The sequence below is a fragment of the Pomacea canaliculata genome, linkage group LG4, assembly GCF_003073045.1.
Source record: "Pomacea canaliculata isolate SZHN2017 linkage group LG4, ASM307304v1, whole genome shotgun sequence".
Lineage (NCBI taxonomy): Eukaryota > Metazoa > Mollusca > Gastropoda > Architaenioglossa > Ampullariidae > Pomacea > Pomacea canaliculata.
Window position 1 is genome coordinate 20,978,964 of NC_037593.1, and position 18,516 is coordinate 20,997,479.

At 43.3% G+C, this 18,516-nt stretch overlaps 1 protein-coding gene and 1 long non-coding RNA gene across 2 annotated transcripts; one reads left to right on the forward strand and one right to left on the reverse strand.

Moving 5' to 3' along the window:
• Window positions 1-1,926: 1,926 nt before the first annotated feature.
• Window positions 1,927-3,508, reverse strand: LOC112561422. Its single transcript, XR_003098682.1, has 3 exons — window positions 3,044-3,508; window positions 2,440-2,571; window positions 1,927-1,997 (listed from the first exon to the last, which is right to left on the reverse strand). It is a non-coding gene; the product is annotated as an uncharacterized LOC112561422 (long non-coding RNA).
• Window positions 3,509-7,680: 4,172 nt separating this feature from the next.
• On the forward strand, window positions 7,681-15,482 carry LOC112561412 (keratin-associated protein 10-6-like). The gene is made up of 13 exons (XM_025233902.1): window positions 7,681-7,698; window positions 8,007-8,101; window positions 8,227-8,340; window positions 8,581-8,685; window positions 9,346-9,399; window positions 9,915-10,025; window positions 10,600-10,701; window positions 11,371-11,541; window positions 12,169-12,279; window positions 12,965-13,066; window positions 13,847-13,926; window positions 14,052-14,673; window positions 15,259-15,482. The coding sequence occupies exons 2-12, from the start codon at window positions 8,045-8,047 to the stop codon at window positions 14,572-14,574; spliced, it is 1,530 nt and encodes a 509-aa protein (XP_025089687.1). The 5' UTR covers window positions 7,681-7,698; window positions 8,007-8,044; the 3' UTR covers window positions 14,575-14,673; window positions 15,259-15,482.
• Window positions 15,483-18,516: the final 3,034 nt, after the last annotated feature.

Consider the following 18,516-nt stretch of genomic DNA (forward strand, 5'->3'; position numbering starts at 1 on the left):
CGACAGCGAAAGCCGCGCGAATCGCCAGCGAGCCAACCCGTACCACACCTTCTTCGGTCCGCTTCGAAAACCGGCTCGCGGTAGGACGGGACGCAGACAACGATCACTTTCGACCGAGGGCGTCGCACGCCGAGCGAGCGCTCAGTTGCCGATGCAAAAATCCACAACTGGGTGAGCACTACATGGCTAATAGTAACCTTTCTCTATTGCCATGTTCACTTTCTAGCGCCTTTCGGCACACCCTGCGCGCCCCATATATATAGCGCCGACTTATCTCTTCCCTGCCTTATGCCACGCCTCCCCATGCACCAGGCCCTCCGCACCAGACCCTCCGCACCAGACCTCCCGCACCTGACCCCCGCACCTGACCCCCTCTCGAACGTACATTTTCCAAGTTTTGCACCAGACCCTCCGCACCTGACCCTCCTCTCGAACGAACATTTTAACAAGTTTGGCACCAGGCCCTCCGCACCACCCTCCGCGAGACACAGTCAAGCGTTATTCGATGCGCCGACGCGGCTGCCGAAAGGAGCAACGACGAACCCCTCTCTGCTCAACCAGCGCGCGCCTGAGACGTGAGAAAACGCGGGCAGCGAAAGCTGCGAATCACCACCAAGCCAACCCGTACCAGACCTTCTTTCGGTCCGCTTCGAAACCGGCTCGCCAGATGACGGGACGCAGACAACGATCGCTTTCGACCGAGGCTTCGCACGCCGAGCGAGCGCTCATTTGCAGATGAAAAATACAAAACTGGGTGAGCATTTCATATATAGAAACCTTTATAGCCACGGTCCCTTTCGCGCACCTTTCAGGACGCCTGCTTCCCATGTATATAGCGCCGACCTTAACCATACCTGCCTTGTGCCACGCCTCCCATTGCACCAGGCCCTCCGGCACCTGACCCTCCTAGGCACCATTCCCTCCGGGTACCTGACCCTCCTTAGGCATCAACCCTCCAGGCACCTGACCCTTGCTAGGCACCAGGCCCTCCGGGCACCTGACCCTCCCTAGGCACCAGGCCCTCCGGGCACCTAACCCTCCCTAGGCACCAGACCCTCCTGGCACCTGACCCTCGCTAGGCACCAGGCCCTCCGGGCACCTGACCCTCCCTAGGCACCAGACCCTCCCGAATCCCTTCAGCCGTTGCCGGTGTACAGCGCTGCCGAGAGACCGTTGTGAGTCTTTTTCCGATTTTTGCCCATCGTTTGAGAAAAGACACTAGGCCTACAGCAAGCGATGCTCGTTAACAACGATTCCATTTGAATTCCCTGGGGAAATTATTATCCATTTTATTTCTATTGATTTTTGGTCAAAACAAGACTTGCATGACCATGAGAAATTAGAGAGAGGATAAAATATGTTACTTTTGTTTCAATTTTTTTTTCTACACTTGTATTGCTTTATTTTGCTTCAGTGCTGAAAGAAAGTGCACATCAAGATAGTAAACATGGTGGCTTAGAAGATTTATTTTCCAATGATCAGCGAAACCAAAGCCATTTGACTGGACTAAACAGAGATGGAAAAATGCAAGACTGGGATAGCAGACCTCGATTCATTTCAAAACTGACACCATTGCTCTATTGATGACAGACAGGTGTATGTTGAAGATGACGTGTTTAATTAAGATGAGGCTGAACCTTACACAGTACTTGTCTCATACATTTCATACATCGCAAGTCTGTTACATGCCACACACCATAATTCTTACACAGGAACGCGTTATGTTACAGGTCCCACACGTCACATGTCACATGCGTTATGTTACAGGTCCCACACGTCACAAGTCGCACGCGTTATGTTACAGGACCCACACGTCACAAGTCGCACGCGTTATGTTACAGGTCCCACAAGTCACCCAGGCCACACGTCATCATACTCACACGTGTTGTTGTTTTGCTCACCTGCATCTCCTACATCGCGGAGGAAAATGCGCAACACCACGTGTTAGTGCAGACTTCGTGCGCGTGCTGAGTCAGAACAGTTTGTACATCAGGTACCTGGTGAGAGTTTAGAAAAACAGTTACACACAAATACTTAGACACAACTCACGTGCCTGTGTGCGCCAGGTATTCGGTGGGAGTTTAAAAGAAGCCGTTACACAGAAACAACAGACTGGACATCTAATCTAAAAAATGTTATTTCCCACGAAGGCAATATTTCACAAAATACCATTTGCTTTATTATATTACAGTTTGACTATCATGCACTCGACTAAACCTTTAGGCTAGGGCAACGGCCGTGAGATATGTATGTGTAAACCTTGACATAAACTGTGTATTAAAATATCAAGAAACATATTTCAGAAGCGAGTAGAATGAAAGGAGGCAAGAAATCTGATTTTTTTTTTAAATATCAAATTTATCACGAAATTTGACAAGAGCTTTCATTAGGCCACGTGCGTTTGAAAATGCTGACAATAAAACACATCTGGATACTTACGACTCCTGTACAGTGCAACTCAGTACCAGTCACATTGCCTGAGGTCACACCTTGCACCACGTGGACAATAAGAAAACAGACCAGAAATCCCAATGGAGCAGGACACTTCAGCTTCGTGTTCATTTTCTGACCCTGCAATAATACTGTACTTTATTTCGTCTTCCTGTAAACAGTAATATTCCTGGATGATAGATTATCCCTATATTATCTACCTTGATGGGTGTTAGTTCCTTTGTGCACTATTCTACAGTAGCTGCATGGAAGAAAAGAGACTGCTCATGTAAATGACACTGAAGACGATGTTACACTAGATTTTACTTCCAAGAAGTACAGTATTCCATGGAGAGCCAACTGTCAGCCTGTTATTTTAGACTGTAAGCAGGGCCGCCGAGAGCCACCCGGGCCCCGGGACAGACCACCTCTCCGGGCCCCTTGTACTTGTAATCGTAAATTATTTTCCCAGTATATAATGTATGTTTACAATTCGAATCTCACTATCTACACTCAAACTCAACTTCTGCATGTGTAATGCTTGGGTGTTCTGTCCTTAGACCTTTCTTTAAAAGAAAAAGAAAAGGAGAAGAAGAAAAAAAAATCCACTGACCAAGGCCGGGCCCCCTTGACAGCCGCTGGCCCGGGTACACCAGACCCCCCTGTCCCCCCCTCTCGTCAGGCCTGGGTGCATTCTCATTTGGTACCGTGTTGAGGATGGGTATTGTTGCGATAGGTTTTTATTTCGCGCGTACTGTAGAACGTGCCTGCATTCGCCTTCTTCTACTTCTTTTCTAATGATTTCTTTCTGCTTTTCCCAACTTCTTGTCGCCTCCACGCGAGTATTTTCCCCTGCGATTAGCGTTAACAGCGAATGCAATTCCAAGAGGATGGGTGCATTGTCATTGCAGGTACGGTTATCGGGCTTTGTACTGTTGTGATCGTTTTTGGTCGGTGTACAGAGACACAACGTGGTTCCGATGGCGAGCAAGTTACTGATGAGTGAAAATCGTGTTATCCAAGTCTTGCACCAGACCCTCCCATCGAAGTGGAACATTTTTAAAGTTTGGCACCAGACCCTCCGCACCCCTAGCGACCAGGTAACTAGGACGACCATCCAACAGTCTTTCTTGGAGACTGTATCAACCAATCATGAGTACTACATGGCTCTCCATTGCCTACCGTCGCCCTAGTTACACTGTGCTCAGTTCATTTACGTCATTCACTATATGACGCAAAAGAATCGTCACGCAGAGCTACGTCAGCGCTCGCGCGACTGCTCTTCCCTGACCACAGGGAGAGTTAAAAATGAACATGAATCTAGATTCGTCTCAATCGCGTATCGTTACAAACATTTTTACAAGTTTGGCACCAGACCCTCCGGCACCAGACCCTCCGATCGAACTACAATTTTACAAGTTTTGCACCAGACCCTCCGCACCAGACCCTCCGTTCGAACTAAAATTTTTACAAGTTTGGCACCAGACCCTCCGGCACCAGACCCTCCGATCAATCGAAAATTTTTACAAGTTTTGCACTGGCTGGCTGTGGCAGAAGTGATGACGTAGCACGCAAGTTCGCGTGACGCTACACGTTGCCGTCCCCGTACGCGTCGCGCCAGCGCTGAGTCTCAAACTCTCTAGTGTGTCTCAGTCACCTCAACACAGAGTGAACCAGTTCCACCAAACTATAACGAGTTTGTAAAAACCTGAAAAAAGCCGATTTAAGGTGTCTAAGTATTAGCCCTCACTTCTCACCCCCTACCCCCAACTCAACCATCAATATTTCTCACCCATCCACTCACTAGCACGTGGCTGTCACCACTGTCATTGTCATTAATGTTGACTACTGCACTGTCCAATGAAAACCACTGTTCCCCACGCCATCACATTATTCAACATATCCGTTACATGTTTGTGCGCCACATGATTTGGGGATACATTTCTCTCGTAGAAAGATTTCATGCTTATTTAATTATCATATTAGGCGTTTCATGCTTGAGCAAAACATTAGCATTTAAACACAGAAAGTGGCTAGAAAGACAGCCATAAAGAGACAGCATATATTGACATCAACAGGAAAATAAACACAGACATAAACAACTATAATGTGCAACCTACAGCTACAAAAACATCTTATCTCTCCCATTTATCCACACCAGCATCAGCACGGTGGGGCTTCTATCCGTAGCTAATGTGAAGTTTAATGTTCTCTTTTACGCATGTAGACTGCTGACCCACGTGATCCAGGATTCGCAGTTGAAGTCGCAGGTAGAAAGTTGAAATCTCCCCACCCAACACAAACACACAGACACACAAACACACGCAAACACACACACACACACACGATCGCTACTCATGATACCAGCACATAAACCTCAACCACATATATGAAAAATTATTTCCTCTTAAAAGAGAAATCGCCACCAAGGCTATGGGCCAGCAAAACGCATATGTTGTAGACAGACAGACAGACAGACAGACAGACAGACAGAAATAAATGAGTCTAACACAACAGTTATAACACCTGAATAACAAAACGATCAGATCTTAAACGTTTAGTGGGGTTCGTTGTTTTCTAATGATTGAGTAGAGCTCAGTACAAGATACTATTTCAGTATTTCTCCAAATATAAATGCGCCTAATTAACGTATGATCCTAGTTCTCGTGACGCCTAATTAACATATGATTCTCCTTGTCTTGACACTTAATTAACATATAATTCTCGTTCTCCTTATGTCTGTCTGACCTCTTTCTGTGCATGGAGGTGTGTATCTCGAGATATAAAAGAGAATATTCACGAAAATTTTGGGAAATAGTACTTTGCTCTGAGCTTTACCCAGCGATCAGAGAAAGCAGTTGCAGCCCGTCAGATTTTTCAGCCCGACCCTCCCTTGCTAACCCCGATCCTACCTTGGTAACAAAGACCGGTGTTCATCCTGTTGCTGCTGCCTAGGACAACACTGACCATAAGATGCAAACGACAGTACGTCCCCCTTTAAGTACGTATATATTTCGGACACAAGATTCCACTGGAAAACGGAAGAAGGTGAGTCTGAGTAATATCAAAGAGGATCTCTTTAGTAACACCAAGGAGTGGACAGGCTGCCATCGGGAGACCTAAGAGGGGCGTAGAACAGGTCACACCAGCGCCCACACACCTGTCGTGCTGCAACTCATCATGCCCACCCAGCGACCTTTTATCATTTATTGACACCATAATCGGTTCATATCAAGGGGTAAGCCACCAATACTAAAATATAAAATACAATGTGTCGTTAAATCCGTAAGAGTATTTCTACATCTTATACAAGACTTAATGTTTTTGTACATCCTTTGTAACATCGTCGGCATTTGGCAACTGACCTCTCTGGTTCGGAGAGCGTTCCATAGAATATTTCGGTTTATGGTATCGAAAGCTTTCTTAAAATCAACAAAACAAAACAATCTTTCAAGACTTTTTCAACCGGTACTTCTGTATCACTGAATAAGGAACAAAAATATTATCAATGGTAGAGCGTCCTGATCGGAAGCCGCTTTGCTCTTCTACAATGTTCTTGTTGTTTTCAACCCAATCTGTCTTTTGTTTAAATATGAGAGAATACTTTAGCTAAGATGCTACGGAGGGATACACCCTGTAATTGTCCGGGTTATCACAATCACCATTTGTATGCAATGGTATGACAATAGCACCTCTCTAGAACAGAAAGACAGAGAAAGAAAAAGAAAAATTCTTTCAGTTTATTTGTGAGTTATCTTTTAACAGTGACGAGTAACATCCATTTTGCGAAAATAGAAAATGGTTACAAGTTCTCAGAAAATGATGACAAGTAATGAAGCACGCTGCCTGTGTCTCCAGGTAAAACGACAAACACACGGAACTGAGAAAAAAAACCATACGGGATAAATATGTCGGTTATGCTGAACAATTCATAACAAAGCAAACAGTTTCTTTAATTTCAAATAGCTTTTATTTTACACGTGTCTGCATAAAACTCCCATTGATAAGGGCTTGCCTAACTTGCTCCGTTGAACAGTATCCGTCAAAGGGAGAAAAGCACTTTGCTTGGCGCTCACACCAGTGCATCAAGTGAGGGCTAGAGGTAGACTACTCTGCTGAATCCGGGACTCTTTCCCAGCCACACCCCGTTAGCACTTAGTGCAGACAAACTAAAGGAGGTGAAGGGACTGGCTGGGTCTTATTTGGCAGTGTGGACATCTACAAACCAACACAGAAGATGATGATGAGTACATCACATAAAAACAAAACTGCAGTGACCCAGGTCCTTGCGGCCAATCACCACCGCATACACTGGACACCTGCAGGGGGGACTATCAGGGACTGACCACCGACTACAAGACAGCGACATGAGTCAGAAGAACTTGGAATCATTGCTCATTTTAATGAAGCTTGAAAGAAATAAAATTCCGTAGGAACGATAGCATTCTGGGCTGTATTCTGGCCATAAGCCTCACATACATACTGCCTATCCTTCCAAACTGAGCAATGAAAACACATTAAAAATACAGGACATCACACAGAAACTTAAAACCCAACTTTCCCTTCTTTGTGCTTTGCAAAGAGAGTTACTAGTTATGGTCGATCTCATGCCCAGTCGACACATATGATTCTCTTTGAGATGTCTGTAGGTCTCTGGTAATTTTCTTTATCCCTTGTCATTTTTTTCAAGAGCTTTAATAAAAGAAAGAAATACGGAACGAAAATTGTTGAATGACAAAAAAAAAAAAAAAAAAAAAACCACCAAAAAAAACAACAAAAAAAACAACAACAAAAAAACAAACAAACAAAAAACCAAAAAAAAAAAAAACCAAAACAACTGAACTGATAGAAACAGAAAAAAAGAGTGACAGTAAACCCAGGGATGCAGGCCGCAGGCTCGCAAGTACACACACACGGACACATACATAGAAGAAAATTAATAAACAACACATACGGAATGGAATAAACTGTTTTGTCTCAGCTTTTGGTGGGAAACATCCGGTACCACCAGCTGCAACCAATAGTCCGAGACAAAATTTCTTCATTCCACATTTTTACGACCGCATAGATAAAGAAATGAGTATTGTTTACAATCTCCTTTGAGGCGGGTGTTGAAACAGCATGTGTCCATAAAAATGGTAACCGTTGTAAGTCAAGCGTGTCCTTTACGTATGAGGTGTAAGACTGACCCGCCTCTCATCCTTATATAAACCAAGGTCGGCTGAATGGAATGACACGTCACCTCTACACAAGGTGAACAAACTAAAGGTATGAACAAGTTTGTCAGTTTGCTTGTTTGTGTGCTTTGGTGGTTTAATTTCGTTTCTTTGCTTTTTTATATTGCTTTATATTATTGTCTTCTGTCGCCACTCATTCAGTATTTGTAATTATTATGTATTACTTCTAGTAAGATAAGTTTTATATTGTATCTCACAATATTTGATAGTTTGTCTGACCAACATGCTTGATATTATGTTTTACTCACACACATGTTTGATATTATGTCTGACCACTCCCACAACGTTTGATAGTATGTTCAACCAGACATACATGTTTGATATTATCTCACAACTCAGCAGGCGAAAAGCACGAGCATCTCTCGCTATCAACAGTGATGGAAAGGCTGATAATCTTCTGCGTTCTCGTTGCCATGGCAGCCGTAGGAGTCCGGGTAAGAAATGAATGAAAGAGCTTTCATACAAGTGTGTCCGTATGTACGTCTGTCTGCCTGTACAAGACGATCGCATGCCGCACGTGCGTACATTCATGCCGTTTGCACGTGTGATGACGTTGCAGGGACAGTGTGTGCCGGCCTACACCGTGGGCTGTCGTTACGGGGGATCCTCCCTCCCCTCACAGCGATGCTGCACCAACGTCCCGCTGTACTGTAACATGGCCAACGTGTGCATCGTGAGTGCATTCACTGTAAACTTCTCCAAGTAATTCTGATATAGGACTGAAGTTTACTGCTTATTAACTTCTTATCATTGGTTTACCTGTAGCTCCTTATCTAGTTTGAACTCTTTCTTCTTCATTTTCAACGCCATGAAGTTTTGTACACCCATTAGAGAGATTGTGTTTAAGTGACCGACGACGACGACGATGATGATGATGACTATTCAAACTCCCTCCTACATTCCGTCTGTGCAGCCGTGCAAACAAGTGAATGAGATCAACTGCGTGAACACGTCAGCCACCTCACAAGCCTGCTGCCCAGGGTCGACTTGTGTGTCGGGTGTTTGTGTCGGTTCAGGGGTCAGTACATTTTGTACGTTCATGTTCAGAGTACGTGTGAAGGATGTGAAAAGTATGTTTATTTTCTAATTTCCGCTGCTTGCCTGTAAGCAGGCTATGGTAAGCATGGTACAATGGTCAACCTGAATCTACCACATCTACTTTGCTTTTATTTTATGTTACTTCCACCTTTGTCCTTTTAATATCCGACACACGTCACTAAAAATAACAACAGAAAAGAAAGTCTAGACAAGAAATGGTTAATGAAAGGGTATAAGAGACTTGGAAATTGAAAGTCCTCGAAAATAATTCAACGATAAGAAAATTGAACGTGGTGCATTTTGTGAAATAAAATGATACTTTTATTTGGAGTGTGTCTGGAAATATCAATGATAAATACTGTGACGAGAAACTCAACTCACAGTGAATTAACCCTTTCCAAACTGCCGGAAATATGTTCTACCAATCACTCAATCATATGAGATTTTACTTATATAGCGGTGAGATGAAATCTGTACAGGTGAGATTACATTTACCTCTGCACACTTTAGATTACAATTATACAATTATATTTATATACAGACACATACACATAGTGTTAAAACATCTCTAACAATCATAGTGTAATACTGAATGTGTTCTCTGTGGGTTTGACAACAACAACCGCTGTTGTGTCTACAGGCAACAGTCGCAACACAGACTGCAACAACAGTGCCAACAACGACAATAAACCCGGTATGGAGTATTTTTCTGTTATTAAGTGTTGAATCGTATTCACCATCAGAAGTCACGGGTATCCAGATTGATGAGCTCTGTTTGTGGTGGAGAGAGAGAGAGAGATGTTGATGAGACAGTGCACGAGGGTTGTGTCACAAGACTGAGAGTTAACCTGCAGTTAATCAATCTTAGTTAATGTAGTCGCGGATGTTGACAGCTGATTGATGTTGATTATAGAAACGTATTTCTAGCTGTAGGAACATCACAACAGAAGAAAAACTCTAGACATGGTGTAAATAACTCCGATAGGTTTCTAAAGGACAGGTGTGCTCGGCTCTGTAGATGCACACCTACTTGAATTCACAGCTTCTGCACAAACAACACACGGACTGAAACTTTGCAATATGCTGCTGTGTATCTGTATCTGCACCTGTTTGTTTGTATTTTTTTGTCTGTATGTGCACCTGTCTGCCTGCACGTGGTCCTGACTGCCTGTCTGCACACACTCATGTACGTTTGCACGTGTGGTACAGTTTTGCGTGCGAGAGAACAACGTGGGCTGCAGGCCGTTTGGACCCGCCACCCCGTCACAGCGGTGCTGCACCAACAAACCTCTGTACTGTAACCTGGCCAACGTGTGCATCGTAAGTATTGTGACAAAGTTGTTAAAGCGTAAATAAACTAAAAGTTCTGGACTAAATTTTCCTATGTGGAGGCTGAACTACTGCTTCATCAGTTTAACGTACAAGTTTTCTCGTCAGGGGTTTACAAGACTGTGACTTTTTACATTTTAGACCTGCCCAGTTTTTACTTTTATGATTTGTACGACAATGTTTTACATGAGACCTTTGACCTTAAGCCTTAGGTAGTAACTTCAGGTTATTTGTAAGCCGTGGACCGTCAGATTCGGTGTGTACTAACTGCAAGTACAACGTGTAACTCTAGTATTAAAAACCATGTACTAGCTGCAAATACACATTTTGTTCTAACATTCATCTTAAAGAATTAATAACAGAGGTTTAAAATTAAACTGAAATCGGGTAGGTCTTTAATGGGGGGCTTCAGCTGTAACTTCGCCCAGTATATTAGGATCACGGGCGTTGGTGCGTTTTGTGACCTGTGTACTTACTTGTGTTCAAGAGCAGACAGACTGGATGTTGAGGGACACATTACTGTCATAGTATCGTACAATCCCCATAATATTTCCCATCTCTCCAGCCGTGCAAACAATTGAATGAGAACTGCGTCAACACGATGGCAACCTCAAATGCCTGCTGTAAGGATCTTGTGTGTGTGTCGGGTGTTTGCAGGGCTGCAACGGTAAGTAGTGTTTATGTTTAGTTAAACATAGCTTATGTTTAGTGTTGACCTGAAGAAGGTGAAGGATTTGAAGTAGAGCCTCAATTTTCTTATCTGTCAATTGATTTCGTATACTTTTTGGCATTTATAAAACCAGTATCTCCACATTTTATTTGAAATCATCATCAGCAAGCTTTGGCGCCAATGAGTGGCTTGTCTTACCAACATCAGCAAGTGCAGCCGTAAACCAAAAAGAGTGATGGAGTTGACAGAAATGTTTTGATTTCGTGAGAGACGTATCTTCTGTTACATGTGCGAGAATATGCTCGCGAGATACATGTATTATAAAGCTAACTAACAAGGTTGACAGCACAGCATCACACATACAGTGTGCTTGCCATGTATGGTAGGTAGAACTAACAAGACTATTATAAAAGAAGCTTGAAGCAGATCTCAAAAGACAATAAAATCAACAACATATAAACACAAATGGAAACATCCAATTCAGATAGGCAACTGGTGGATTAGCAACAATATGCAAGCAACTACTCCTGAAAATCTCTACTAAACACATTTCTTCTTTCCATTTCCTCTTTCTTCTGTTTGGTTGAATGAGTCTCAGTTGTCATAGTTACTCTAACGTGTTTTTCTTTGCTTGTTAATGTAAAACAATCGCTGCTGCCTGTACAGTCAACGCAGCTTACCCCAGGGACAACAATAACGGGACCAACATCAACCATGGGGACATCTTCGACGGCGGGGACAACAACCATGGGGACATCTTCGACGGCGGGGACAACAACCATGGGGACATCGACGGTGAGGACGACATTAACTACGAGGACAACAACAACCAACCCGGTAATGTTGCTCAAGTGTATGCTCGTCTTTGTAAAAGGCGGTTTCTGGCTACATATTTATTAATGAGCTCTGTCATGGCCACAGGTTATCTCATAAACATCAACAAAGCTGTCATAAAGCTGGCGATGAGGATCTGACTTTGTGGATCATGTCCTGTAGACAAATGTTTCATTGTCTTCACATATTTTTGTGTTTTGATAGTCTAGACAGTGCTGAAGTAATGGAATCTTTTTTCACATAGTCGTGACACTGTTCAGAGAAAACTTTTGAGCCATAGGAACATCACGGACAAGGGGAAAATATGATGCTGTAAATAAAGTTCATCAAGGCGTGAGTGCCTAGAAATGCTACAAGATATAAGCAGATGTTTGCCCGTCTGCTTACCTATGTTTGTATGCTCACCTGTTCAGTTGTTTTTGCACTTAGCTGTGTATGCGCATCCGTCTGCCTCTATGTGTACCTGTCTCTCATTTGTGCACCTGGGACCTATTTTTGCATTTGTCCGTGTGTGCGCTTGTCTGCATATATATTAACCTGTATACATGTGTGTACCTGTCTGCATGTACACAATATGCAATTATCTTTTGTATGGGCATACGTTTATCTACGTTTACACGTGCGGTACAGTTTTGCGTGCCAGAGAACACTGTTGGCTGCAGGGCATTTGGACCCGCCCCCCCGTCACAGCGGTGCTGCACGAACAAACCTCTGTACTGCAACCTGGCCAACGTGTGCATCGTAAGTATTGACAAACAAAGTTGTCAAAGCGTAAATAAACTGAAAGTTATGATCTCAGTTCTCATCATCGATATCTATTTTATCTGCGGAGGCTGAACTACTGCTTGTAACTACGTGTAACTCCAACATTTGATATACACTAGTTACACATACACATGTTGCTGTAACATTCGCTTCGCAATGTGCTGGGTAGGTTCATAGCCACCCGCCTTAAACTTGCTCTTGACCTCATCTGACCAGTCCAGAGACAACGACATGAAAGACAGCTATCCACTCCCTGTTTCGACATTTTCCTAACCACAGATATCTATCAAATACCTATGTTAGAGTATAAAGACATCTAGTGAATACAGGTACCCTCCACTCCTACCCAGCTACAGTAGCCTCACCGATTCTATGTCTTTGTGAACGTGTCAGTGTTTAAAGGTGGGTAGGGGGCACAAGGGTGGGTTTATTTGCTCCTGTGTTGGGGTCAAACCCTTTAAAGACCTAAACCAAGAAATCTGGAAATATATTGAACTCGGGTGGGTCTTAAAGGTGCTCAGGCCAGAGCTGTTACCCTTAAATAAAATAGTAGGTATGCTGGCGTGTTTTCGCGGAATACTTGTTTAAGATCAGTCTTAGATATGATATTGAAGCACACATTATTGTCATGTAAACCCCATAATATTTCCCATCTCTCCAGCCGTGCAAACAAGAAAATGAGAACTGCGTCAACACGATGGCAACCACAGATGCCTGCTGTCCGGAACTTGTGTGTGTGTCGGGTGTTTGTGTGCGTTCAACGGTAAGTAGTGTTTAACTCTTATGTTTAGTGTTGACCTGAAGAAGGGGAAAGATTTGAAGTAGGAGTTAGTAATATTCAAACACATCTCTTCAGAAAGTACAGCCAATATTTTCCACAAATATTTTCTTAGAAAAAAATGTTTTATGTGCCAGCTAAAGTTATGTCACTGACCTATATGTAGGAGAAAATCGGTGTAATTGAAGTGTATTTGAAAACAAAAGAAGTTTCGGTGTTTTGATGCACAAAATCAGGATTTTACAGCTAATATAATTTACCGTCATTTCATTCATTTTTCTTTCATTTGGAGATTTGTTGTTTATTTATTGTATTGTTCATTAACAAATATTTATTGGTATTATTGCGTTTCGAGTACGTTGTTTACATGCGTACTTGCAGTAGTAAATTATTCTTTAAAAATATCAACTGGTTTATTCAGCAACTTTAATCATATTAATGAGTCTAAGCACAAGAAAAGGGAAGTGGTTCTTTCAATAGAAAGGTTGTGGATAATGTAGGATTGGGTGTTTGCGAGTTTTTATTAATTAGATAGTTAGGTTTTTACTAAGTAGCTATAATATTATTAAAACTGTAATGTATTTACGTGCCTTGACAATTTATATATAAAGAGAGATAGCTTAGCCTAAATAATGGAGCATAAACAATTTTTTTATTGAGCTACGTATTAATAAATTTAACTCTCACTCTGTCTAACTGCTCATGGGTATGGAAGTAAAGTGTAGGTGCTAAACTGTAAGCAAAACCACTGCTATACCTGTGCAGTCAACGCAACCTACAATGGGAACAACTGTATCAACCATGAGCTCATCATTAAGTACGGGGACAGCAGCGTCAACCACGGGGTCATCGACACCAACCACGGGGTCATCGACATCAACCACGGGGTCATCGACATCAAACACGGGGACAGCAGCGTCAACCACGGGGTCATCGACTTAAACACGGGGACAGCAGCGTCAACCACGGGGTCATCGACGTTAAACACGGGGACAGCAGCGTCAACCACGGGGTCATCGACGTTAAACGGGGACAGCAGCGTCAACCACGGGGTCATCGACGTTAAACACGGGGACAGCAGCGTCAACCACGGGGTCATCGACGTTAAACACGGGGACAGCAGCGTCAACCACGGGGTCATCGACGTTAAACACGGGGACAGCAGCGTCAACCACGGGGTCATCGACATCAAACACGGGGACAGCAGCGTCAACCACGGGGTCATCGACATCAAACACGGGGACAGCAGCGTCAACCACGGGGTCATCGACATCAAACACGGGGACAGAAGCGTCAACCACGGGGTCATCGACATCAAACACGGGGACAGCAGCGTCATCCATGGGGTCATCATCCTCAACCATCGAGTCATCGTCAACAACCGATGGACCATCAACATCAAGCATGGGGTCATCGACACCCAACACGGAGACAGCAGCGTCAACCATGGTGTCATCATCCTCGACCATCGAGTTATCGTCAACAGCCAATGATTCATCAACACCAGCCATGGGGTCATCGTCATCAACCATGGAAACAACAACATAATCCTAGTGGGCAGCAACATCAGTCATGGAGATAACAACACCTCGGTATTTTTTCTCAGTTTATTCTCGTCTTTGTAAAATGCGACTACCGGCTACATATTTGTCAATGAGCTTAATCACGGCGCCTCATAAACATCAACTAAATTATCAAAAACATCAAAAGAATTACCACAAAGCAGACGATGAATACCTGACTTTGTGGATATTGTTTTGTAAACAAATGTTTATTTTTACATAATTGTATGCTTTGATAGTTTACACAGAGCTAAATCTGTGGTAATTTTGTTAACGGAGTCATGTATTTTCACAAACATTTATAGCCTTGTTCACACAACAATGTCAAGAGCTGCAAGTACTGAGGAGAGAATTGTTGGGAGGAAAGAATCTTAACTAGTGTCAGTCAGAGTTTACTCCAATATAGCAAGCACACGTCGTATAGAGACTTTGTCTTAGAATTTGTATATTTACACATTATAAATTATAACGTTTATGTTAATATATTTCATTCTGTATTTTTATAAGGTGTGTGTGTTTATGTATATGTATGCTTTGTTGTAAATGTGTGTATGTCTGTGTAATGTGTTATATATATATAATCATGAACTCCTGACACATTGCTATTTCTTTCAGCAGACGATACCAACTACGCAGCTACAATTTTCGGCATCCTTCACTTAAGTGCCAACTACAACATCAAAGCCAAGCGGACGACCACTACAATACCCGAGATGCCATACTAGACAAATTTTCACGGATAAAAAAAAAAAAGAAGAAAAAATAGCATCTTCTACTCGGACTTTTTAATGAATGATTGGAAACTGTTTCATTTAATAAAATTTCACGTACAATCTGTTTGCGAGGAGTATATATACTGCAGCTTTCCGCTTATAGTTTTTAGTTTACTCGTTCTTCCACGTACAAGGTTTTTATCATCACCTCCTGGTGACGTGCACCACCACAACCACCACAACCACCACCACAACCACCACAACCAAGTCTCGTAGATGTCAAAGCAGGGAGATAACTGGCCGTGTGTAAAATAGCCGACAATGAGATGCTTCATGAGAAAATATCTCAAGCGGACTTTTCAAAATGTGCATTTCAGATTTTGATTTGTAGTTGTTATTGCTGATGATTTTAACAAAAGATCGTGAGAAGGGTGTGTTTACGAGGCTACTGTCCCTACACAGCTGCCAGCAGTGTCGACAGCGCCTATCAGCTCTCCCGTGGCGAAGTCGAGGAAATCAATACGCAGCGCTGCAGGTCGTCTGCGCCAGCCATGGCCGCCAGCAGATAACGGCGTTGCCGACAGCTTCACCTGTTGCTGTGAAGGGCCTGTTAGCCTTATATTTGCGTCTTCTTACTCCAGCAGCTGTAGAGAGAACGAGAAGAGAATGCAAAAATAAATATTATTTTTATCATCCGGGATACTTTACCACAGGGCACTCGACTAATGTACACACCGATAGCCGGCGAGATTATCATGCTAGCTAAGCTACAGCGAGAAACAGACACGGACACAAGAGAGCATGGTGACAGTGTCGAACAACACATACACACACGCGCGCGACCGCGCACTCACACACACACACATAAAGCACGTGCACATGGTGACAACGTGACAGCGGCAGGTGTAAAAAAAAATGTGGAGGCGAGACACTGACCGGCCTGGCAACCAGACATACACAGCGCCAATCGTTCTTTCAAAAACTGTGTACGTGAACATGTTCTTTTCGTGCATGCGTGCGTGAGAGAGAGAGAGAGAGATTCGTTCTACCACTGGAAAGAAAATGTCGGGTATTTCATTCCATTCATAGTATCAACATTGCTTTACCTGAATGAATATTTAATCTTCATCTGCTGACACATCTGAGGATATATCTGACATACATTTTCACAATCTTTCTGTCAATTACTCCATCATTTAAGTTAATCCTTTTTATTATAATTTGCCAATTTCTTTCATGGTGACGAACGAGCTAATAAAGAAAATGAGGATGCAAAACAACAGGAAGACTAGAAAGCAATAATAAGAGATTTATTTGACAACAACAGTAAAATAAAGACGAGAATAAAATGTTTGAATGAAAGTAAAATTATCAAAGAAACAAAACTATTCCAACTGAATATTCTGGGACTCTTTGACATGTGCTGAGTACCGTTGGTAACAATGGCAGCATGCTGGGCAGTGCTTGGCTGTTACTCATTGTAAAGTGGAGCCTGTGACCCGAGGTTTGATTCTCAACGACCCAGAGGTCAGCCTGGACAGCGTGAGCGCAGCGTGCATGCAGGCAGACGACGCGCGTGTTGACTCACGTTCAGCTGTTTGTTATGAGGCTAGATGTGAACTAGCACTACAGTTATAAACTGTTTATTATTACAGTGAACATTAAATTTAAATCTTTGAATGTCAGGAGACGTTAGTTCTAAAGCTTTTTGGCCTCGTTTGTGACACAGTTCCTGCGCGTTGACACACTTTAGCCTTATTGGTGGCCCTGACTTAATTAAAAAAAAACTAAAACAAAGATATTGCAGGGAGGGCCATCTGTGGTGTGTTAGTCCAAGCTAAACATGGATCGTATTGTTTGGAGACAACAACTTGCCCGGTAAGCGTGTCAGTTCTTTGGTTGTGATGATCGTGAGGACAAAGTGGAGGGGACGATACGTGGAGGTGACAGAAGTGGCGTTGGCGCCCTCGCTCGCGTGCGTGAGGGAGAGGACACGTGTGTAAGTAACTGTCAAACTGTATGGCAATGAAGAGACGATCCATGGACTATGATACAGCTGTTATGGCTGACGTGGACGTGTGGTGTAAACTGTACGACTTGTGTGTGTGATGAAAATTATCTAACCGTCTGGTGTAAACTAACTGTACGACCTGTATGTGTGATGTAAATTATCTAATTGTGTGACGTGGACGTGTGGTGTAAAGACAGGTCGGCGATGAAACCCTACGAGCCAGACAAGTTCTTTGTTCCAGGGTGGACGATGCCAACTCAACTGCACAGTCCACTCGCATTCACTAGCCTCTAACTTTGCTCACAGGTTCATCACCTTTAAATGTAATTTATTTCAGGTTTGAGTTCAAGTTTCTTTAGGTTGTGTTTAGTTTACTCATTGTGAGCAGTTTGTCTCAGATGCCGTGCTACAAAGACTTGTTATTGAGACCAAGCGCTGCGTGGGTCCACAGGCGCGATAACACACTGGTCGCAGTTACCACTGTAGTTCTTTGCTGTGTATGAAATGCTGCTTCATCAGCCTTCAGACAGCGGCCACTGTCCATGGTCACACAAACCATCTTCACACAATCACAGACCAAACAAAATATTCGCATCACCTACTGTAATGTTAAAACGATCATTCCCACTCAGACCCGACCAAAGTATTCACACAGTCTCCTCATTTAATGTTGTAGACCGATCGCTAGTACAGACCTGACCAAAAGTTATGTTGGGAACGGTAGTCTGCCTGTTTTGTACAGAAAAAACAACAACATCAGTCTCCGTGCCGCCAGAGCGATGGTGGCAAACAACACAAGTCTCTTGCATGGTCAGACCCGAACTTTGTGTACCCTACCTTCACCCTACCTTCAGACTGGAGCCCGAACAACCGCCACGGAGATAGGGCACGAGGATTGACATATCTAGCTGTTACAGCTTTAATATTTTGTGGTGCAATACAAGAAATTACATTCTAGAAGTTAGAGCTTTAAAGGTGCTGCACAAAGAGTGAAATGTCTAGCTGTTACATATTATGTGGACTCCGCTCTGCCACCCGACTGGAAACTTCGCCCTCGGCAACTCTCCGTGTGACAGTAACGGAGTTCGACCACTGAGTGTTGTTCCCGGACTTGGTGGCAGCCTGAACTCAGGAAGTGTATCCCACGAC

Bases quoted from the DNA above. Each gene is read 5' to 3' on its own strand.
- LOC112561412 (XM_025233902.1), top strand. From the start codon at position 8,045: ATGGAAAGGCTGATAATCTTCTGCGTTCTCGTTGCCATGGCAGCCGTA. The intron at 9,400-9,914 runs GTATGGAGTATT...CGTGTGGTACAG, and splicing joins CAACAACGACAATAAACCCG to TTTTGCGTGCGAGAGAACAA. The intron at 12,280-12,964 runs GTAAGTATTGAC...CCATCTCTCCAG, and splicing joins ACCTGGCCAACGTGTGCATC to CCGTGCAAACAAGAAAATGA.